The sequence below is a fragment of the Polyergus mexicanus genome, unplaced genomic scaffold, assembly GCF_030449975.1.
Source record: "Polyergus mexicanus isolate NDT 795.1 unplaced genomic scaffold, iyPolMexi1.0 SCAF_1, whole genome shotgun sequence".
NCBI lineage: Eukaryota > Metazoa > Arthropoda > Insecta > Hymenoptera > Formicidae > Polyergus > Polyergus mexicanus.
In genome coordinates this window covers 11355752-11381339 of record NW_027223321.1, presented here as the reverse complement: position 1 = coordinate 11381339, position 25588 = coordinate 11355752, and the positions used below count along the sequence as shown (strand labels likewise).

General features: G+C 32.5%; 1 protein-coding gene across 12 annotated transcripts in view; it reads right to left on the bottom strand.

Annotated features, from left to right (window-relative positions):
• Hdac4 (histone deacetylase 4) overlaps nucleotides 1-25588 on the bottom strand; it is a 96271-nt gene that overhangs the window by 27450 nt on the left and 43233 nt on the right. For 7 of the 12 annotated variants that reach the window (XM_070299088.1, XM_070299091.1, XM_070299026.1 and 4 more), the window contains 2 exons: nucleotides 14177-14485; nucleotides 1758-1817 (listed from right to left, as the gene is read on the bottom strand). In XM_070299088.1, coding sequence (XP_070155189.1) covers nucleotides 1758-1817; nucleotides 14177-14231 — 115 coding nt within the window. In that variant the 5' untranslated portion in view covers nucleotides 14232-14485. Of the gene's footprint in view, nucleotides 1-1757; nucleotides 1818-14176; nucleotides 14486-17779; nucleotides 18014-25588 lie in introns of all 12 variants that reach the window. The other 5 variants (XM_070299071.1, XM_070299079.1, XM_070299051.1 and 2 more) reach the window with 4 other exon arrangements.

Here is a 25588-nt window from a genome sequence, read left to right as displayed (position 1 = left end):
AATGGATCTATTTTACAATGCTCAGGGTTATCGTATTTATGAGGATGTTAAGAGATAAATATTAAAAATTAATCATGATATATGCGAAATACAAATGAACAGCATCTTAATAGACTTTGGCAAATTTAGATACATCGATAATAACGCGTAAACAACGATACATGCGTGCGTGTGTGTATGTGTTACGCCTGTTTCCACGCGTGCTACAAAATAAAATTATTACGTTAAATCTTAATCGCTCATCGCATTACATCTTTTTCTTGGATGTTTTCCTTTTTTAATTACGTAATAAGATATATATGTTTCTTCGCGAATATATACTCGTGTAATTATGCTAATCATGCATCGCATATTTAATATCGCGCTCTGGATAAAATTCTTTATCTGCAATTTTTTATCTGAACATTACATGTAATATAACATTACATGTGTGAGTAATGTACTTATATTAAGCATTAGTTAATTCTTTATATATATATATATCTGACGCATTTATTAAATCATTCTGCAGACCAATATAACGTGAAACGCGTTGCACGAATGTCAAAAGTATTTAATTAATTAATTCAGAACAATACAATATTGTCAATATGAAAATTTTACGAGAATAAATATCCTTAAGCAATTTTTGTTCAGCAAATAGTTTATAATAAATAATAATATTTTATACACGGGACTCTTTTTTTTAGAATATATATAAATAGATATCACTTTATCACTTTTATACACATCATTTATTATTTATTATATATTTTATTTATTACTACATATTTTTTTTTACTCTAACTTATTTGTGTATGCGTAAAAGAAAAAGATTTCTATTAATGTTAATGTTTTATTACACACAAGTTTTATAATAGAAAAGTAGAAAGATCGATTATATATACCATATATATATATATATCGTGTTTATCAAAATAGCGATGCTAATCGAATGGCAAAATTGAAAGTTAGCTCAGCAAACTCGAAATTTATATTATAAATGCGCAAACAGTTTGGCGGTAATATTCCCCTTCCTCCCTTCGCATGCGCCTCCCATGTCGATTATGGTTATACCGGTTATACCAGTTATTCCAGTTATTACAACTTGGAAATAACATTTGTGTTCCTAAAATCTATTTTCGCCATTTCTTTATCCTTTTCTCATCGCGGCTGCTGCCTTTCGGAATAGTTATGGATTCGGAACAGAATATATTTAGAAACGATCTAAATTCTTGTAAATAATTTTTTGGAATTTTAACGTAACATTTTCAAAACATATGATTCACCGTTGCTTGAACAGCATATTGTCAAATATTAGTGGTCGACATTTTTAAATCGTATGTCTAAATATATCGCGTTTAATATCATAAATATAGTACATATTCTATAACGTAAATTCATGACAACCTTTCCATTTTTTAAACCGAATCTTAAAATATGAATTAATAAGAAATCAATTGTAATAAATTAGGAATAGATCAAGCGCTGATACTGCAATCTATGTATGTATGTTTCTTTGAGAAGTTACAAAATTATATACATTTTCAACTTTTCCACTCTCCATATAAAATAAATAAATAAATATATATATATATATTTCTCTCAATATCACAATTTTTATTAAATTTAAAGATTCCGATAATTTGAAAATACTATATTAATTGATTTAAAGTTATAGAAATTGCAGGATATTTAATTTTATATACATAACTCGTTAAGAAAAATTGCATGGATCAACGAAAACTTTAGAGATATGAACAGCAAAAAATGCTTACCCTTTTGAGGCAGATGCGTGAAGGCGGACGTGATCTCAACACTTCTGTAGCCCACGTCTTCTGAAACAAATTACAAGCATTTTACAAAATTGACATACATATAGAAAAAACAATTAATATTAGCTCGTTTAATTATCAAGCGCAATCGCATATTCGCCAATTCGCAAATAAACATTGTAATTTGCATGAGGAGCCGCCGATGTGCATAGATAATGGCAGACCGCCGATTGACGTCAGCCTATTACAATTACGGTAAGAGATGCCCCGAGCAAACTATCGTGAACTATTATATCACGATTGATGATCGCGATGGCGTCGCATACTTCAATTACAACCGGTCAGCTTATCTTGGATCGTAGATTTTTGTGACTGTACGCAGTTTCCATTCGATTATTTACGCGCGGATAATGAATCTTTTTTATTTCATTTGCAAAAATGAAAAACGATACACAAGTATTTGTATCTCATAAGAATGAAGAAAAATTGACTATATTAAGCATGATATTTTGATCTTTTTGCGTATAATTTTATAAAACTATCTATATTTTAAATAAAAAATCTGAAATGAATAGAAATAGAAATTAAAAGAATTATTAATTTTTAATATATGGTTTCAGTGGATTCAAAATTTCCTTTAAAGACTTAAATTTTTCGTCAGACTATTTTATATCTATAGAAATCAATATCAGAGAAACTAAAGAAAAAGAAAAATTAAACAAAATCTTATCTCAAAATTGATAATTACATTTTACACTACTACTATAATCTACAAATTTGTAGAAAATGCATAAACTGACAATAAGTTTATTTATATTAAACATACTTATCCTCTTCTTCGTATTATGCAATTATTCTTTATATAATGCCTAAAAAGATAAAATTCTCCTAATTTGTGTTTTATTAATAATTGAATTGTGTCACAAGGCTTATTTATTAAACACTCTCTAATGCGAAAAAAAATATCATCATGAGATGCACGTGCGCCGGTTCTATGCTAATCTTGGGCGCAAGTCGAACTGCCTTGTGATTAGATAAAGCACATTATCATCTCCTTTTCGTGCACTTCATCTAAAACGTCCTGCTTACCACAAACCCGAAATGATATCGCGTCATTCTTAGATTTCAAGCTGCGACGAGCGAGCCAATAAACAGTGAATCGCGACTTAAGATGCAATGATTATCGTCCCTTATCGTGCGTATCTTGTTATCGATTATAAAAAAAAATTTCTGACTCATCAAACGCTCGAATTCCAATAATCGCTCTGTTCGTATAACGTCAAGACAAGACCTGTTGTTTGCTTCGGAAATATATTATACTATCTTGATTCGCGCTTTATGTGTGTTGACTAGACTATCTAAATATAAATTTTATATCTAAATAGTATCTATATATAGAATATTCTAGAAACATTAATTTTACACATTTTAATTTGATAATTTTCGTTGAAGCCGATTTTTTAATATTTTCTATATAAAAGAGAAAAGATTTTTGATATTCAATATATCAATATATGTATATATGATATTTAATATTCAATATCACATATTTGAAATTTAAAATAATTTTATATTTTTTATACATTTATACATATATATAATATATAATTTTTATAAAATTAAAATATATTTATATTCTTTTAAATATATTCAGAAAAATCCCAAAGAGATTAATTTAATCTATTTGTTTAATCTATTTTTGAAAAAAAAAAATAAGGAAAAAAGAATTTATTATATTTAATTGGATTTTAAAAACTTAATTGGCGTGTCATACCAAACATACTTTTCATTTCCAATTATGATATTTTAATTAAAGAAAGACCTATATCAAAGGAATTATTAGACTAATGTGAAATCTATTGATTCCGTTTTAGATATCAGAAAATTGCGACAATCTACGCGTCGAATGACAGTGTATTGTTGAATCAAATGTTTGGAATTTGTTCAAAAAATGAATTATTCAATTGACTTTTTATCTGTGATATATATATATATATATATATGTATATATGCATTTATATAATGACAAATATTAAAAACAAAAATTCGATCAATATAAGATGCGAGTAAATTTGAAAAACATTCTTGTTGATTATCTGATATTATTCTATTGATTTATCGAACATCGTTGTACAGCTTCTTTTGTTCATTCGAATAAATCTATATACCATAATCACAAAGTCACCCAGTCTATTTTTAGCCGAAGGTCATAATAGTCGACGAGTGCCGGCACAGTCATCGCGATGACCTTAGCATCGAGCACGCCTCTGATCTATTATTATTGAAGATTAATCACCATTTTATCGATTATGGCTTATTATACCTGAATAGGCCGCATAATTCGTCATTACATAGCGAAATAATTCGAGGAACACTATAATGTTTCGAAAGTTCCATATTTTAAGAAACAATAAATGTGTATTAAAATTTAGATATACTCTTATGTCGTCTAGATACAATCCATAAATTAATGTTTTAAATATTGATTCTATAAAATTTGGAAAAAATTTTTTGCTATATGCTTCCAATTCTTTATAATAAATAAAGTATACTTCAAAGAACTTTAAATTCAGTGTCAAAGAAATGATATGTTAAAAAATTAAAATATTTTTAAAACGTTCTCTCTCTCTCTCTCTCTCGACATTTTCATAAAATATTTTAATTATGTGACACATCCTCAGAATTAAATTAATATATCAATTTTTTTTTTAAACTAAATTGGACAAGATTAAAATTCGACCTGACTTAAAATTTCATAATAGAAAAAAAAGTATATATTTTTGATGATGACATGTATGACATTTACATAAATTATCTAATTAAAAATTTACGACAAACATAATTTTATAAATTATGACGAATGCACTGTAAGCGCCATCGTACGTATCCTTTGTTGCGATGTATTTATAGAACGATGGCTCTATCGAGGCAGAGAGCCAATAAATATCGACAATGATCATTGCATACATGCGCGTATGCCGCTCGTCAATCTCGAGAGATACCGGCGATTTTGAATGCGAGAGAAACCAGCAGATCGCGCGAAAGCCAATTGTGTCCGGGTTCCTTTGTCATTTACGATAAAGTGAGATCAGATTCTAAAAATTTATAAGACTATTCTTTTAAAAGCGCCTATTTGAACTCCAATGGCATTATCACAATCCAGAAGAAAAATCGAAAGCCAGTAAAATCGGGCAAAACGATAATTTATCAAGAATTTTATCAACTCTTTGCCCAGTTTTATAAAAAAAGCATCGAAGCTCGTAAAATCTGATTGGTGTCCCATCAGAGATCACAGAAAGCGATCATTCTGCTTATCATTGCGCAAATCCGCGGTTAATGAAGATTTACGGTCGAGTAAAAAGAGACTTTTACGATTATACTTATATCCTTCTTCTTTTCAAACTATCTTCAAATAAAAATAAAAAAAAAAAAAAACACATTGATAGCGTACACTATGGTCGAAATATATGTACATATAATTTACAAGATAACTATAAGAGACTTTAATAACTTTTATTTTTAATTTAAATATTTACTATATATATATAATATTCTCATCACTATTATATTTTGTATTTAAATAAGAAAATTTAATAATAGATGGAAAATTATTCTCTATGATATGTAGATGCGATCTGTATTTTTGAAGGATACAATTTTTACGTTCTAGTCTAGCTTTTTTAAAAATTGGCGATTGATCTGAAAAACTAATTGATCTTATTTCCATAAAAATTAGTGTAAATATTAAACAGCGGCTTATTCAATAATCTCAAGTAATAAATATTTTTAATATTTAATTAATATTCGATATATTTCAAGCTTGTAAAATATTTTCTCTTATTTTCATGCATATTAAAAAAGGATGTCAACAATTTTTAGTCGAGTAGCGTAATCTTTACTTGCAATCTTAATAAATTGTTTAATAAATTATAATTCATAATTGTATTATACGGGAGATAAATTTTCGAGAGCTTGACAAGTTTACATCTAGTTTTTAGCTAAGAAATTTACTATCACTCTAGATCATCTAGATTTATCGAAGAAAAATCTGTATCAATCTCTGAAGGAGACCGATCGCGCCTCTCAGACTTCCGTTCCGGATTTTTCGAACCACGGCACCGAAAATCTCTCGGAAGGATCCGAACTGGCTGCGAAAGAATGCACCGGCCAGTAGGCTGGCTGCAGCGTCTACGGTGGAGCGAAATGGGGGCGACGGAGGGAAGAGGAAGGTGAGCGGAGATGAGCGCCTGTGAGTTAGCGAGCGAGTAAGTTAGTGAACGAGCGAGGGAGCGAACGAGTATACGAGCGGAGAGGTCACTGTACGGCGCATTCCTTCGAGTCAAGTCCAAGGTTAATCCCGAGGAAGAGGGCCCCCCTTCGCCGCCCTGTTAGTCCTCTCTCTCTTTACTTTCGTCTGCATCGCGCCACCGTATAGTCTCTCTTACGTGCGTTTCCGTTCTTCTCCGGGAAAGATGCACCGGTAAAAGTATGGGGCAATCTCTCGATGCTTTTTGTCCAAGTATATAACGAGAGAAAGATCGTTAACGCCGATTTTGGTTTATAAGAGATTGAAATATGATTCAAGTATAACGGAAGTAGTTTGTCTCAGAATTATTACGAGTATTATTTGCTAAAATTTATATAAACCTTGTCAATTATATCGTGCGTAAATCAACGATACTCGTGAGATAATATTCAATTTCATATCGTAGCTCTGATGAAGAGAAGTAGTTATTTCTGAAAATTGGTTTTTTACATCGATTAAAATAAGACAAAGAATTTTATTATAAAAATTATGCAACTGATTAAGAGACAGGTTGCATAATTGACGCGTGTTTCTAATTTACGTCATCTCGTTACTTGGAAACTTGATCAATTGAGAAATACAATATTTTTTATATTTACATAACTTATTTGTAATAAGAAATCTTATTGTGACTAATAAAAGCACATTAATATATCAAATACAAGTAAACTATTACATTGACAATTGCAGTATCAAAATATGTATAAAAAATATATATAATATATGATATATCGAATACAATTCAAGTATTACATCGATAATTGCAATGTCAAAATATGTATAAAAATATGATACGCATAGTAAAATACAATAATTTGCAAAAATAAAATTGACCTTGACAATTTGCACATAACTCTTTCGTCGTGTATAACTGAAATTGTTTTAAATTGTTTAAGTTGTTTTACTAACAATAAATAAAAAATTATCTTCTTTTAAAATTCATATTCAATAATTCCCATTAATATCTCAAGCTTGTAAAATATTCTATCTGGCTCATATATCTCGGACATATCCTGTATATATTTTTAATTCTATATATCCATTATTCTCTAACATTTTTATTCGCATTATATATATATAGCGCATTTGCAATCGAAATGCGAGAAATTGTAAGAGGATGCTTAATGTGCATTTATCAAATTCCCTATGAATTACAACGTGGTTCCTTCGGTGCTTATTTAAGCTACTAAATTTAAGATACTAAAGCTACCGATGACCAACTACTTCCCATGTATCCCGTTCAATCTGTCAATTTCTTCACATCCGCGGAAAACTGCGATGTCGTGTCTCGTATTATCTCTTTTTCTCTCTCTCTCTCTCTCTCTCTCTCTCTCTCTCTCTCCGTATATGTATAACGATTCCCATCAAGATCGCGCATCCAGCACGACGAAGGAAATAGCGTAATCAAGGCTTATTACTCGATATGGCGTCTATTATATGGCGGACTATTGCGTAAAACCGTATCTAATCACTGGCACTTGATCGTTTTGATTACGATCATTAGTTTCCACATACGGCATTTGTAAACATCTAACAGAAAGGTAACCGATTCGCATAGGGGAAAGAAAGAGAGAGGATAGTATGGCGACAGTGAAATATACTTTCCCAGAATCTTCGTCTAGTATGATTGATAATATTACGACGTTCTTCGTAAAACGTAGAGCGACATTGCACATGCACATACGTCGAGACGAGAAATAGATATATCAAAAGATTAAATATAATCTAATTGATGAGTTAATCGTCGATCAAAAATGCGTACGCTACTTACATGATATTTAAATATTAAACGATAGTTTCATTAATAACAGTACAGTTAAAATAATATATTCATCCGTATAAAAAAATTTTCATGATCTAAAAAATTAATGAAACATATAATCGTCACATTTATCCCCTTAGCTAATACTCTCGATAAGAATCTTCGTTATAACGGTCGAATTATAATTTTCTTTTACAAATTTTCATTCACATAATTCAGATTTAAGATCCATGAGAAAGATATGTCAATATTATATAAACAAGATTTACCAATATTTTATGCGCTCGATATCCATTCGACGGAGAATGATGATCCGTGACGGGAAAATTATAATCTGCAAAAATCAACTTAATGACGAAAAATTCGCCGATACAACAAGAATACCGTGGAACCGTTCAAATATCGCATACACATATGTACGTGCCTTCCGTGCGCGACTTATGCACATGGAGAACCGAAGCCAGAAATACCTGGCTGCTAGGAGTTAAATTATTCAGGAAACTCCGTGCGATTCGCAGATATTCTAGGAAAGTGCACGATCGACGCACAGAGAGGGAACAAAGTTACATAAAATATAAATCGCGATCAAGCGCATCAAGCGAGGTTATCGAAAAATCTTATGCAAAGATTCCTCAACAAGATATTAATTTTTATGGAAATATTAATCGCGCCTCACTCTCTCTCTCTCTCTTTTTTTTTTCTTGAAATTAACATATCTGATAAATTTCAATTATACATGTCAATCGCAGTTTTGTAATTATAAACAACTGGAAGAAAGCGTCACAGGTTTTTCGTAATTTAATATATAAAGAAATAAATAACAAAATCAAAAATTTTTTGATAACAGAGAGAAAAAGTTTATAGATGATATATATAATCTGTGATATATATATATATATATATATATATATATATATATATATATATATAATATTATTAATTAAGATTTTTACATCAGATAATAAGATAAGATAAAATTACATAAGATAAATTTAAAGAATTTTTCATAAAATTCGTTAAAAATGTTCTCGTTATTTTCTTACATACTTTCTATAAATATGCGCTAGCTAAATAATTATCCTAATTAATAGAATTATCTTTCCCAGAAGTAATACGACACGGTAATTAGAATTGATGGCAGATGCCATATTTATGAAGCTGTCAATTGTCAAAACACGTATTACGTAAGAGCGTTACGCGACGTGCTTTTGAAGCGGTCATTTATCGCTCGATCGTAATTATAGACAGTTCACGTAATCAGTTATTCCACATGAAATTACGCGATCGGCGTCTTCCTTGCTCGAATCTATTTTTGCACGATTATATTCAATTGTGACATTACTTTTGCAAAAAGCTACCTCGTAATTCAGCGTTTACAAGAGCTTGTCGCAAATGTCACGAGATATTATCCTCGCATAAAATGTCAATATAATAATCCCGATATTAGACTTAATTTTATTATCAAGATGTGCGAAAAATAAGATAAAATAAAAAAAGAGAGAGAGAGAGAGATTTTACGCGTATGTGTTTGTATAAAATATTGTTACAGATAACTACCGAATAAGTCACGCCACACGAATGTATTTAGAAATAAAAGTTTCGCAAGATACAATAATGAATAAGAGACGACAAATCGATAACGCAGAATAGCGGCAAAAATAATGTTATAAAAAATTTAACTTCCAAGATATTATTATCACGCTTTTCGATAAATATTACACGTGTATGAAACGCGACTCTCTCCCGTCTTCGTTTTCGCGAGAGTACGACTCGCGCCCTATGCCGTTGTGTCACGAGATCTTGCGCGCGCGCGCGCGCGCGCGCGGACTCGGTAGAATTAATTTTATGAAATCGCCATTATATAGTCATCGGAAGCATCCCACGTCAGTGGCTGCATCGAACGGCGCGGCTACGTGCTCTCTCTGTTCAAGCACACCGCGGATGCATTCAAAGGCGGCACGTACGTATCCATAGAGTCGACGCTGCGTCGTTCGTCCTCGTATCGCGGCGTGCAATTCCAGTGCATTTTGCAGGACGACGAACGGTCTGCCGGCCCGGCTCCCTTTGTGCCAGAACTTTGTTCGCGATGCGGCGCCATCTCCGCAAACATACGTTGCGAATATAACGCGGTTGCCGATAGTGAAGCGAGCGACATACATTTTTTAAAAACCTAACGCCTGGCCGTCGCGGCGAGTCAATGCGAGTCACCAACGGCCGCGTTTTAACATCTGCCACCTCACGCGAGGGAAGAATAGATGCGACATTTCGCAGCTCGTGTCGCTTACCACGCGACACACGCTCGATATTCACGATCCTCGTTCAACGTCAAATATTATGGAAGAAAAAAAAGAACGAACGTTCGATAATAAAATTTCGTCAACAATAAAATTTTATAAATAATATCCAATATTGAGGCCTGTGCGTATAAAATTTTCCTCTCTACGCTTACTTGTTCAAGGATTTGCCAAAGGATTTTTATTTGATTTCCGTATTTTATTTCTTGATCTATCCCCAATTCATATCCCTTCACGTGACAATTACATTAAATTGAATTTGAGTAACATATAATGTTTTTATCTCGAAGATATAACGTAAAAATATACGTAAAATGACAAATAATACACACAAAAAGATATCAGCAGAATTATTAAAAAATCCATTTTTTTTTTTAAGTCTATCTTTCGTTCAAAAAATTCTGTAAAACATGTAAGATGACAGAATGGGGTGACTGAAGGGAGAATCTTGGAATAAGAACGCGATCGATTGTGCAAAGTGTACGAGTGGCGTACAGTTCGCACGTGCGCGACAAATTGCACGACTTCGTTTGCACGCCCGCAAGTCACGCGACTCGCGTACCTCGATCTCACGTCCCCGTGAAAATTGGCACGCTTATGCCGGAACGCATCGGCGGACGAGCCACAATTTTGCCAGCGAGACTTCCCCGCAATGCTGCGTAAGGTCTCGCTTTCGCTAAACCGCTAATGGCTGCAATGAATTTCGCCGATACTTCGAAGATATTAATTCCACTAGCTCACTTTCCACGAGCTCCAGTGCAATCCCCTATATTAATATATTTTAATGTCATTTTGTATAATGTAATATATCTTTCTTGTATTTGTAAAAACACATTTTCACAGATACATATTAATATAAAAAATCAAATTGTAAATCGACCAAAAGAAATCTCAAAATGAAATTCGAATTTCAATCCGGGAAAATAAGAAAATACGATTGATTTACAAATATTTGTGAATATATTCGTAACATTTAATCGCGTATTGAACTGATGGGTACTGAATTATAAATATCTTATTGTAAGTAATTATCCCGAAGATAATTTTCCAATTTCGTGGAAACGAAAGATTCGAAACATCGGCGCCATTAAAGTGCATCCCTCGCCACGTATTGCTATGTCGATGTTATTTATGTCCGTACATTTTATTTAACGCAACTCGAGTCTTCTCGCATCACGCCGGTCATGCGCAACGCCTCGACTACTGGTAAAGACAATTAGGGCCCACATTAATTAAAGTAATTGCACCGCACGAGCAACCTCCTACAAAATGTCCTCTCTCCGGATGTACGCACTTAAACCCCGCCTAACGACTGATTACAATAAATTTCATACCCATCCCGACATGGTGTTCGATAATCCTCATCCCACAGTTTGCGGAGAGTTAAGATTTTTTTTTTTTTTTTTTAAGGGGGGGGGGGAGGAATGTCGATAAGCTTGTCATTAATTATTATAAGAAGCAAAAAAGTATCAATATATTACTTTAACCAATTGGCCATTTATATTATTCGTCTAATTTTATAATATAAAAAATGTGAAGAATTATAAAAAAATTTCCGCAACGATATTCGCGATGCAAATTGTTTCAAATATAATCTCTTTTTTAAAATCGTAAAATTAAAAAAAAATTCAGCAACTGTTATTATGAATAATATTCAAAATATTTAATTAAGATGTTAAGTAATATAATAATTTAAACAATGTTCGCTCTGGCGGACGATGTCTATTCTAGCTATTTGTTATTGGGAAGGATTGAAGTCTCGCGAATTCTATGCGTTCTGTACTACGATGATCTAACCTACTGGTAATTCTGGCTAGAGAAACGACGATTCTCTGGCAACGATCCCGTCGTCAACTTCGGCGCGCACATCGTGCAAGGGACGCGACCATTCGCGCCCGTTTGCCATCTAATTTTCACGCACGATTTCTCGCCATCCTCGATCCGATTATCTTCGCGATCGCGTACACGTATATTAGCCGTGTCGGCAAAGATCGATGAAAGAACGGCGAGAATGTAGCTATTTGCAAAAGATTGGCGAAGAACCGTGGCCTCGGTGTGCAAATAGATAAATAAATTAACAGACTTGCAAATTATATCGATATTCTCTATCATTTTTCGTAATATAAAGAATTACAAATTTAATAAATTATCAAAAAATTTATAAAGCTTCCATCTATCTTTCCCCTTTAATTTTAAATTAAAATAAAAGTCTTGCTTATGTGTTAGTTCGAATAGCTAATAAGAATAGCTAAAGAATATTAAGATTAGAATTGTGAAAAATCGATTCAAGTAAAAAAAAAAGTCGATATTTTTATTAAGAGAATGTGACTTTAAATTCAGAAGAGAAAAATTTGCAGAAATAATTTTCGATAAATTTGATGCGCACTGCGAATAAATAATAAGGCACAAATTATAAAGACAAATTCATAGAATACGCGATGGAATGATAGTTCAAAATGGTGTAACACGAATAAATAAATGTTACAAAACATACACAATAATGACCTCTGACAGCAAGTATATTATTAAAGAATAAAAAAAATCGATGAGTGAGGTCAATCTCAGCACGATTCGTTATGCATCTCGTATAAATACAAAACTGGCATAAAAGAGAGAGTACTGACACTGATATATAAATTAGCTAGAATGCCAAAAAGAGCAATCACATCAACCGTCGTGTCATGTTCATCATTTTCACATCTCTTTAGTTGTAAAAAATATATAGAAAGAACTCTTCATTACAATTTTTTAACTTGTTTTGCACGCGAAAAGTTTTGTCGAGGATTGAAATGTATGTGATGGTTCATAAATAAAATTATTGTATAAAAATTCACAAGAGCTTTATTAAAAATTTGTAATCATACGGTCGTTTGCTTTCCGTCACCCAGATATAGTGACTTTTCTTGGAACATCACGTTGCAACAACTATTACAATTTTTTTTGCCATTACATGCGCGACATTGGCTGCATAATTAAACGATTCGGGATAGTCCTGTCACGCAAGGGAAATTATGTCCGCCGCTTTAGTCGGGTCAGAAAAAAAGGTAGGTCGTTCGATTGCACTATGATGGGTTATAGCTGGTAAATTATGGTGTTAAGAAATTCTTCTATAATATCGTAGATCAAAGAAAGCCCTAGTTTCATTGATCTAGTGACCTCCTTAATTTCCTTTATATCAATTATATACATATATATATTATTATAAAAAAAAAAAAATATATATATATATAAAACCGCGTAAAAATAAGAATAATATATTTATAAAAATCGAGTTTCGCGTTTTAGCTTTAAAAATTACTAAATCTGTTAATGATTAATAAGGTTTTATAGTATTCGTATCGCTCCTGCATCTCTTTTTTTCTCTACATAATTTAAAAACAATTTTGCAGATAAAAAAAGCAATTTTTTGTCCTATGATACCTTTATTATAAATAAAGATAATCTTTTCAGTTCAAATTTAGATGTATCCTCTAGATTTAAGTGGAATACACACACACGCGCGCGCGCAATGTTTTAAAATTAGAACACGTTTATTTAAAGATTTATCAGTACGATGATGAAGTACTTTATGGAACTAGATCTCTCTTTTATTCTAATGATCAAGGCAGAAAAGAAAAGGGTCATAGGTATACTTTTTGTTTGTGTTTCTGGCCGGTAGCCGGTTGCTAAGATTAGACGAAAACTCTATATATATATAGGGTGACATTTATATACGTTGTCTCTTAAAATATGGACTTAAATATGTGTGCTCATGCCGTCTCTTCCGCTTCATACTTTATAGTTAAAGTATTTAATTATTCAATAAATAATATTAAATTTAGTATTTTATATCATACACATTACATATTTAATTATTCTTCAATTTATAAAAATTGAAAATAAAAATATAAACGCACAAAAGAATGAAATAAAAGGATTGTTTAAAGTTCTTTTTTTTTTAAAAAAAGCTTTATAAAAAGACAAATTTTAAAAAAATATTCTTTTGCAAAAAGAAGATCTTTCTGAAGACTCAAAAAGAAAGTTGTTTAATATTGCTAAGCATACGTTCCTTGATACGTACCTAGTTGATTCGTGTGGTGCATATTGTAAATGGTAGTACCATAGTCCAGGGCCATATGCTACACTCTTAAGTAGTAGTATATCCACCGAAATATTTAGTATCCACTGCGAAGCACCATCCGGATTTCTCCCCGACTTAACACCAGTTCTCACACTCGCAAACGTAAACACCGCGATTATTTTATCGTCACGACACACGGATTCATGTTTTCCAAAAGATAAATAATTTATAACCACCAACTCGTCTTATCGGCGAGATTTTCTCTGTGTTTGTCGCTCTCTACCACTTTTTTCGCGTCCAAGAGATGATCTAGAAAGAGAATAAAGGAGAATCATCAATTTATCTGACATAAAATAATATCATAAACAAGCTATTTTTGATGATTGTAAGAGCAGCAGAGTTCAATCCATCAGTAATAATATTTGCTATCATCTGTTTTGATTATCTAATAAGACTATTACAAAAGAAAAAGAAAATTAACTTTTTTTAAATATATCTCTAAGTTCTTTCTAAAAGTTGCAGGAATTTATAATGCTAAAAGTACAACAGTAACTGTTATACGCAAGATTTGGATTCAAGAACGAAACTGCGAGCAACGTTCGCGTGCAAGTACTAAAGAAAGAAAATTTAATTTTGTGCCTCTGACAAGCGCAAATATCCTTACAACCTCCAACAATGATCGCGGCAGTGGATGATGTATATCAGCGTTCTGCCAAATCAAATGCATCGTATTTATTTTTTTGACGCTAGCTGATTATTTAAAAGTTAGGTAAATAATAGCATTGCTCCAACTTGTCTCCCCCTTTTCTCCTCTCTATCTCTTCTTAATATTGATACGATTAATACGTAATCGCTGATTTCGCACATATGCTTGGGATGCGTGATTGATGATAAAATAGCGTCGAGAAGCGGCGAAACACGAGACATTAGAATATCTCATTCTCGTCGCCATTTATACGCTTCCCCTACATACAATCGATTGGTGGCGAGAATAAAATATTGATCGCGTGATAAGTCACGGGTCTTCATTTATCAAGCAAAGTATTGACTAGCGTAACGTTGCGACATAGAAATCGCACAATAGCAACGTAAATTTTATCTTTACTAGGGTTGTAGAATCTCGTCGAGAAAAATTCCTTCAATAAATTGTTCCCACAAATTTGTCATATAAATGTTGATGATATTTTTTACGTGTCATTCCGCATATTTCTCGCGTCACCGAATCGAATAATCGATGCATGTGAAGAGAAAAATTTAAAATATTCGCAACTCTTACGATTTTCTTACGGGCGATGTTGAAAAAAATGCAGAGATCGTGCACGTGGGAAGACAATTTCATCTTCCTCGATATAGATGCGATCGAACGAAAGATTAATGACCGCATAATAAATATAAATCGTAAAAAGGCTAACTAAGCTAAACGTCTCTCCTCCGCTTTTTATATATTGCAAATGCAATGTAAACGCATTAAAGATATATATAAGATGATAAAAGAGAGAGAGAGAGAGAGAGAGATTTGCTTCTTCTTTTCTCGAAACCGTATATATTTTCATTTTTGTTTTCACTTTTTTTCTCGCACTATAAAATAGCCATTGAGTAAATAGAAAAATGAGTCTTTATTCTCTTTATAAATATCAGTCTCTGCATACTAATTTTATTAATTGTATAAGTGATTTACACACTGAATAATTGCAAAAACACAATTTTCATTAATTCATCATTAATGATGAATTAATGTTTTTTAGTTTAACTAAAAATATTTCCATACACATGTTTCATAAATACATAAATAGATAAAAATTATATATATATATATATTTTTTTTTTTCTATTTTCATACAATGAATTCTCATATATCTTCTTTATATAAAATATTAATGTATACAATCTCTTTTCCTTAACTCGATTGATAAAACTGTATCTGAGATTATCATGAATGAATGCAAAAGAAAATATAAATTCCGCTCTTATTACTTAACGTGTTACTCAACGTGTGTTATACAATTCGATTCTGTTATGTGATCTGTTATCGACAGCCGTAATAGATTTGTTTGTCATCAATTCGAGCGATAGGTGAACGAAAGCGGAAAGGGGTTTCGAGACTAGAGGATGGAATGTTCGGGAGAGGCAAGTATAATTCACCATTCATGTCGTAAATTGATCCCTTGACTTCGCCTAAGTGGCGCGGATGACTATCATGACGTCATCCGGCGTTTTCTTTTCTTCTCTTTTATCGTAAACCTTTTCGACTGCGCTGGACGAGCGCTTTTTTCTCGCCGCTTAATCGACGATGTTACTTTATTAGTCGTGAATTCATCACGATGAAAACTTATATACTCTCTCGATAATTTTAACATGGCTACGCGAATAGCCAGGTACCGAATAATATGCGCGCGCGATAAAAATAATTATTAGATTAATAATATACGACTCACAATTTATAAATAAATTGAAGTAATTCAATAATTTCATATATAATTTATAATTATCGTGAATAATTTTAATAGATAATTGGATAAAAATACGCTTTATCCTTATCAAAGCGAAAAGATTGATCCAAAGGTAGAAAAAACGACGGTGCTTAAGAGATTATTGCGCGACAGTTTAAATGCGCATTTGCATAAATATATGTTAACAATGGCGCGATTGAGATACGATCTCTCTGCGGCTGAAATCACACGCGCAAAATTGCAATGCGAAAGCGCCTTTTCGACCGAGATAAGCGAACTCGGCCGCGCTATCGAAGCAGCAATATTGGGTTTCGTCGAGCAACTTGTCTGCATTACGAAGGCGGGGCTGCGACATTCGTACAGTTATTTATGATTGTACGTACTACGCGCGTCGTGATCGTTGTTGGAAATGGAAAGGATCGTACGACTGACCCAGTTAATCTTCGCACTATTCGACGCGAGAAAAAGGCTCGATTCTCTCGACGGAATCACGCGCGGTCATGTCACGTTTCGAACTGCATTCCTTGCCAACAGTCGATCGCGGCATTCCCCGAATAAAGTCAATATCGATTTTCTCTTGTGAAATAAAATCGAACGGGAAGAATTGACAAAAATCGATCGACAAATTTCACTATATGAAATATAGCCACAAATTTCTGTGTGTATGTGTCCGTCTTTCTATTATATACAATTAGCAAATTTAATATTAGCAGATAGTAAGAAATCAGATTAATTTTGGTATGGTTTATTTTAATTTGTTATGGTGGAGATGCTAAATTAACAAAGAATGAAATTAGATTATAATCAACAATTAATATATCTGCATACTTTAATTTTGTTATCATGTAAAGAATTTTAAAAATAATGATATTCTAAGCCATCCAATATTTTATATATAAAGATTGAATTATACATAATTTTAAATTATTTAAAAAATAGTATTATATATGCAGAGTCGGAAATTTGCTGTTAAAAAAATTATTGATATAATCAAGCATCAATGTCTCTTCATTATTAGAAAAGATGGCTTTGAAGGAACGTCTATGATTATCCAATCTAAAAAAAAAAAGGGTAAAGATTTCCAAGATCCATGAAAATAAACGTGACATAGATCTCTTGATCGGCACCCCAGATTATCGATAGCTCGACCGACCTTTATCTCTTTTTCTCAGCGGCAACCACTTCGCGAATGCTCTTCCTGTCGCAGCGGGAAACCGGTACCATTAGCGGGATGTTGAACTTGCCTTCAACTTGGCCGCCTCTATACGCGAGGACTCCCCGAGAGCGCCAAAGGCGATTATAATGGCACGCCGAAGATTAAGGCGCGTTGACGATCTTCGCGTCTCGTATCGCAGACGAAAAATGCGCATGATCGCCGCATTGCGTTCTAAATAAACCATAAATCAACAATTTTTTTACTACCATAAGCATCTAGCTTTTATATTATTTAAATTCATAAATAAAAAATTTCCGAAGACAATGAGTGGGAGAGGAGAGAAGGGAGAGAGGGAGAAAGAAAGATAACTGCAGAAATGGACCCGCATACATGGAAAAAATAAAAGAAAAGTATTAAAGTAATAAAAATAAACGATTCTGAAAAAACTTTTCGGTTAAAATGAATGAATTTTTGCATTTTTGATATAATATAACATATAATAAAGCCAATTGAATGTAAAAGTTCATTTGATCACTCGTAATCATTGTTATTGATCCAAATAAGACTTAAATTCAAGCGATCTTCGCTTTTTCAGAATTTTAATTGGACGCTCAATCATAGAGATATATATTAAAAAAGGAAAACATGAAAAAAATTGTGAGATATAAATGAGTCACGACGAATGCGTGAGATGACGTATGATGTGTAAAATTTACCACACGGTCCGAATCGAAAAGATATTTGAATAAAACTCGATATACGTGCTAAGCGATTTGGCACATTTAGATGACACAAAACGATAAATATAGATCGTCGGGGGGAAGAGGGGTTCAGATTAGATCCCTCGTAGATTTAGTCGCAACTGTTAAAGCCTTGCGGCTGACAACACTTATGAATACTAACATCGAATTGTGTTGAAAGATTGAAAGATATACGAATAATTCATTCTGGAAGCTCGAAAATTACATGAAAGTTAAATGCATTTTCTGTATATATTTGATGTAAATTTTAATACAACTCAATATGCAAATTAATATGATGGAAATTTCAAGAAATATCAATTTTATTCATCTAAGAGTACATAAATATACTTAAAATAGATTTTATTCACTTATAAATTTGTGATTTATTAAAATTATTATGTATTTTTAAATGCGGAAATTGAATCAACATCGTAAGGAGCTTTATAGAAATTCTCTCATGTAGAAAACATTTTCTCATATTATTTATTTATAAATAGTATGAGAACGCGATCTGCATGATCCAGTTATATGGAAAACAAAATAATAAAACTATTTCCTCTCAGTTGGCTAAAGAAAGAATTTATACGTTCTACACATCGCGTTTTGCGCGATCAAAACGGAGGATCGATGTCTCTTGCATCGAACTATTCGAAAATCCTATCGATATCTTGGACGCGACAAGGAGAGGACTCTATGAGAAACATGGCATATGATGCGAAAAAGGCTATAGACGTTTTGCATATGCGGAATCATGTGACGTGTTCCTCCGAGGTGACCGAAGAAAGTATGTATATATGTATATGGATAGAGGAAAGTTGCGACTAGTTCATTTCACAGACGCATACAAACACACAAACATGTGTTCCAATCCACTGCGCGTAGAAGAGACAAGGTATTATTAATTCACTAATTTATCCAACATATCGCGACATACAGCTGTAGGTTTAACGATTGAATCGACATTTTTCTCTAGAACCGGAAACTGACACGTTATACAGTCACCGTGGAAGGCGGTTAGATATATCAACATCTGATTAAAATAAATAATTAAAATATTGGTCGCTCGAAGCATAATCGAAATGCGCGAGGTCAAGTAATTAGAGATAAAAAAGATGCTAAATTAATTTTCATCCAACTAACATCCGCCAATCTTTCGTATGTACGAGTAGTATATACGAATAAATTTTATAAATCGTTTATATAATCGGGGAAAAGATCAGATCCATTTAATACGATATTACTTTGTGTTATTGTAGAATTTGTCTATCTAATCTAATATCCGAGCACGAAGGGATTAGTCAACGGGTTTTCCTCGAAAATAACGCAACGACCGTTGAGCTAATCAATCTTAAGGTTAACGATCTCGATAGTAGAACGCGAACCGAGAATCAAATCTAGCGAACGCGCTACTTCGCCATCGATCAAAAGTCAAAGTCTCCAATTAGTGTATCGGTAGTAGATAAACCATATTCAACACGGAAGGGAAGAGGAGAGCAAGGATAGGGTAGCTAAATATATTTTTCTTGCCGCTCGATTTCTTTCGTTCCATGTTTGCGCGCCGAAAACCTGTCCATTTATCTCTTCCTTTCTCTCTCTCTCTCTCTCTCTCTCTCTCGAAAAAAAAAAAAAAAAAACGGGCTATCTATCTACCAACCTACCCAGCGGGAGTCTATTTCTCTCGTTGAGTAGGCGCCAAGAATCTAAATTCGACATCGCCACGCCTTCGCGACTTTTCACGTGCTGTTATATAGTGCGCGATAAAAGTGCATACGGAAATTCGCGCCGAGATTTAATGCGTAAGTCAATTGCCATTGCGATATAAATCACCTGGATGAATCGTAACTTTTCGATGCAAAACTCTGCCTTTGTTATTAAGATGGAAAAAATAAAGAAAAAGCAAGTTATTTAAACATTATTTGCTTACAATCAATTGATATTATTATTTTATTATTGTGCGTGATAAAACATATATATATATATATAAAAAAAGTAATCTTAATAAAAGAAGTAATATTGGTTCATTCGCGACACAATTATATCGTACGAAAAATCGGAATAATGTGAAAAAGATATTTTAGGAAAATTAATGCGACAAAATTTTTTAACCGATCGAAATCTGTAAGTTAAGGTATTATTGACACGCCTATCTGCGTGAAGTTAGCATCCCATTTTTGAAATTTTAAAGGTTGTTCCAGGTTGTTCTAGACTTGTTCTAAATTGTTCCAGAACATCAAATTTATATTATAAAAATTTTCGCGGAAAGCCTGGAACAAGATTTTTACCCAAGAAAATCGAAAAATAAAATTTTCCGATGAAGAGTAAAGTGGGCCTTATATTGTTATTCTGGTCTTAAAAATTTTGTTCTAAGTTGTTCTACGCGGTTATAAATATGTTCTAAATCGACAATTATGTAAGTTGTTCTGTTTATGAAAAAATGGCCAAAAATGTTTTTTTTTTCTTAAATTTTTGTTTTTTCAATATCTCTTAAAGTTTTTGACCAATCAAACTAATACTTTGGAACAATGTTTAAAACAATTAGAACAACCTGGAACAATCTTGAAAAGTTCGATTTTCGAAAAATGAGGTGCGAGGTAAAAAAATTGTTTTTTTTTTTCATTTTCCGCGAAAATTTTTATAATATAAATTTAATGTTCTGGAACAATTTAGAACAAGTTTGGAACAATCTGAAACAATCTTTAGAATTTTAAAATTTCAAAAATGGGGTGCTACCTTCACGCAGGTGACACGCCTACAATTTTTATCATAAAATTATAAGAGATTTTTATAAATTCGTCTTTTTGCACATTTTAAATTTTATAATCGTTTTCTATCGAATTAAGCTTTGGTCAATGGGCTCGTATGTCAAGTGCGCGATGAAGCGTGACAAAAGCGAGAGAAAAATCAACGAAGCCGAAAAAAAGAGAGAAGAGGACAAACAACGGCTTTTCTCGCCCTCGTACGCATTGCTATTTTCGCGGTTTCGTGCGAAATTTGCCGCTGTTTTGCACACTTCATCGCCACTTTTGTGTCTAATAATATACTTCTCGATCGAGCAGCTTTGCGTACACGCGCGCACGCACGTATCCGAACACATGCTCGTTCACACATACCCGCAGCGTGGAACGAGTCTTGTCAGATATACGCATAAACAAGAGCGGCAAATTTAAAGACAAACTCTCGGACATCTTATCGTGAGATATATGGTATTGAATTCTTAAGATCTTAAAGTGTGTAGATACGAACGTGGCACCGCATAAATTTACATGCGACGAATCTGGCGAGTTGGCGAAAGTTTCGACCGATGGCATTTAATTTTAATTCCGTATTGGTGTTGGAAAACTTTGGTCGCGTGTACAATATAACGTACGTTGACCTTCTACTCTCTATAAAGAGAGAGGATAGTCGAATAAAATCTTTTGCATTTTTTTTTCGCTTACGCAGTTTCCTTCACAATGACGAATAAAAATGGAAATTTTACAAAAGAGAAAGAAAACATTCTGTAGCTGCAACTATAGTTGCGACACAATAAGAAGTTAGTCTTCGCACTGACGAAGAATAAATTTGACCTACATCTTTTTATCAACTTAAATCAAAACACCTTCGAAAGAAAAATTTATTTATAATTTTATAAGTTTACTGGCAATACTTTTTATTAAAAAGGATCTTGCTCCATGGAGTTAAGTCTTTTAAACTACATTTTTTTCACTCCAACACTTTCTTCAGATTTCAAAGGACTTCCTCGAGCAAATGTCAATAAAAAAATTCAGTAAAAAAAATGATCAATTATTAATACCTTGCAAAGTATGATGCTTGAAATTCAATATTTACGATAATAATATCCGCGGGGGGACCGCGGGTCGGCTTGATTACCAAGTTCACCGCCAGCGATCGTTCATGATTACAGCGACAGTTGCGAGAATTTACTATGTAGGTCGAAGATTCGAGGAGAACGAACTTGCGATCCATCGCTTCCCGAAAGAAGTGACCCGCGATATCATGCGTTTTACGAGGAGAAAGTTTCTATATCATTTCTCTCTCTCTCTCTCTTTTTTTTGTATATATGTGTACGCGTACACTTGTGATCTATACTTGTGGAGATACACGGTTACGTGGAAAACGACGTTGACTTCGGAAGTAAGGTTCTTTAGCTTCCACATAGTACGATGAATCGATGACGATGTGTACGACGAAGAAAGATATGAATCGAGAAAGCACTCGCGAAAGCACGCGATCCGATTTACAATTAGATAGAATTTTAATCCCCTCCTTCGCCTCGCATTAAATTTTGTTTCATACACAATTCTAAGGATATTGAATAGAAACATTACAATATAAGTAGTGACATTCTTTATTTAAAAAATTGGAATTTTTCATTTTTATCCTTTATATTTATATAGAAATATCGAAATATGAAGAATTTTTTAAATGTAACCGAATTTTAATTATAATGTACATATATGTATAATTTAACGTCCGAGACGATCGTAATATTATTTTATAAAGAAATTATAAATGGATCTATTATTATGAAATTATTATGGGCTCTTTACAGAATAATATTGGAATACATATGTAAAATGATGATTTTTTTTATTCAAGATTAAAAATTAATTATTCTTTAACAAAATGTCGAAATATGATATCTTAATAGTAATTGAAAAATATGAAAATTTTTTTGTCAAATTGCGGTGATCTTTGCATTATGAAAAAATTTAATTTTGGCAACTTTTAATTTTGAGAACTTTGCACATTTGTATATAGATTGACTTTTTATGTATTTTACTCTTTAAGATTAGAATATATTTGATTGTACACGTGTAAATCTAATCTTGCAAATATTTTTTTAGAATATCTAGAATTGCAATTGTATGAAGTGGATTTTAAACGATGCTTGTACAAGCATCGTTTAAAATTCGGGCGTGTTTATTGATTGCAAACACGTGTATCGAATCTACCGGAATTTACAAAAGAATCCAATATACTGCATTTGTGAATCCGTTTAATCCGATTAACTATACACCCCAACAAGCTGCTAATTAGCTCGATAATAATCCACGTTATGCACGAGCGTGTATTATTAATTATGTAAAATTAATAGTTTTGTTGCGCAATCAGATGAAAATTCCATAACTTTATGCGTTTTATATTGTATAAAATATTATAGATAAGAAAAATAATAAATTAATAATGAAAAAATTGAAAATAAGTTTATCTATAATTTTTAAATAAAAGATCATTATATAAAAAATATAATAATTCTTTTGATAGTAATGTTATATCCTCTAGTCTGCAATTAGTCATGTTTAGAAAAAACTTTATATAAAAAAAATATTAAATAATATGTATACGATTATCCATTCTTGCACAATCTCGAATGCACAAATATATAGTTGATATAACTTGATATCGGATACGATGACATCGCGGAATCAGATACGAATATACACCGTGACATTATTACAACGACGTTTCTCCATTACGCAAAATATTATTTATACGTTTTTGTCACTTGGATAAGGTTACCGAGATATTAATCGCTTATAACCGGCGCAAATGTCAGGCGATACTCGTTCTCGTGCGCGTGAAGAAGCGTGCGAAAAAGACTCTCGGCGTGATGAAATATCGTCGTTTCATTCTACGCTTGTGCGTCCGATTCGACAAACGTGTTCTCGAAGCCATCGTCGTCGTCATTGACGACGCGCGATGCAACTCGTGCGTAAATCTTTCTCCACGCGTTCGCGTCGTGCCGTTTTCGTTCGTTGACCGCTCAACGACAACGTTCTCCGAACGACCTAACCCGGGATCGATGGATCGAACCGTTCGATCGCGGCGTCATAGATATATAGCCGCTCTTTATTCGACGTGAATGAAAATGTGATCCTTTATATCCATTATATCGGTAGCGAGAAGTGTAAATCGCCACCATGTCGCGATGCATTTCTATTTCGCGACTAAGAGATCTCTTCTGAAGAGATGTGGAAAAAATTTCTTTTTATAAGAACATTATATAAGAAATTTTATATAAGTATCAATTTTTTGTCCCATTTTTTTTTATCCTTTCACAAATTCACAACAATAGTGTTAAAAATATAATTTAATCCATAAAATTATACGAGTCTGTGAGACTTGGCGGAAATTGTAGAATTACAATATGTATTTATTATGATTTTGGAAAAGCAAAATTATGTCATCTGATATTTTTGCTATGATGAATGATGCCTGGATTGACTAAATGTTGGGTAAATTGGAAAGACCGAATTATAGCGATTTTTAATCAATTGCAGCAATTAAATACGCCAGAGCATGATTCAAAACTATTAATATCTTTTTAATATTAAAGCAAACAATATTCTCTAAAATTTATGGTTTTTATAATTTAAAAAAAATCATTCTTAAATCTCGCATTAATATGACGTTATTTGTGCCGATTAAAAAGAAAAAAAAAAAAAACTTAAAAATTCATATTCTTACATCTTTCAACATCAGACATTTATCTGCAAAGAAATAATCGGAAAATACAATTTAAAAATTTATAATTGTCTAGGATAATGTAACACTTTACATATATTATCCTACGATTACTCTTTAAAAATTTGTCGAAATATGTTTAACAAGATTTATGAGACAATTGTTACGCCCCTTTTACACTCGGAACGATAAATGATGGACAAATTTAATTATAAGTTATAATTTTTATTGTTAACTATAATTATTCATGAAATTTCACAAATTAAAACAATTTATTGTTAATTTGGATAACGCTCTAATGATATTAATAATAAATATTTTAATGTCGAGTTTTAATTTTGTATTAATATTAAAATACAATTTTGTCGCACATATTTGTTGAAGTTAATTCGGATTAATAAACCACCGACACGACACGACGCAAGCGATCGACTCCGAACGTGAGCGTCACACACAACAGGTGTTTCCTGCATGCGAGGCATTTTCCTGCTGTCCGAATGAAAGAAAGAGAGAGAAGAAGAGAGAAACTTCGCTCTTCTCCTTCTATTGACTTTTTCTCATAAACAAACTTTTGTAAATATATATATATATATTG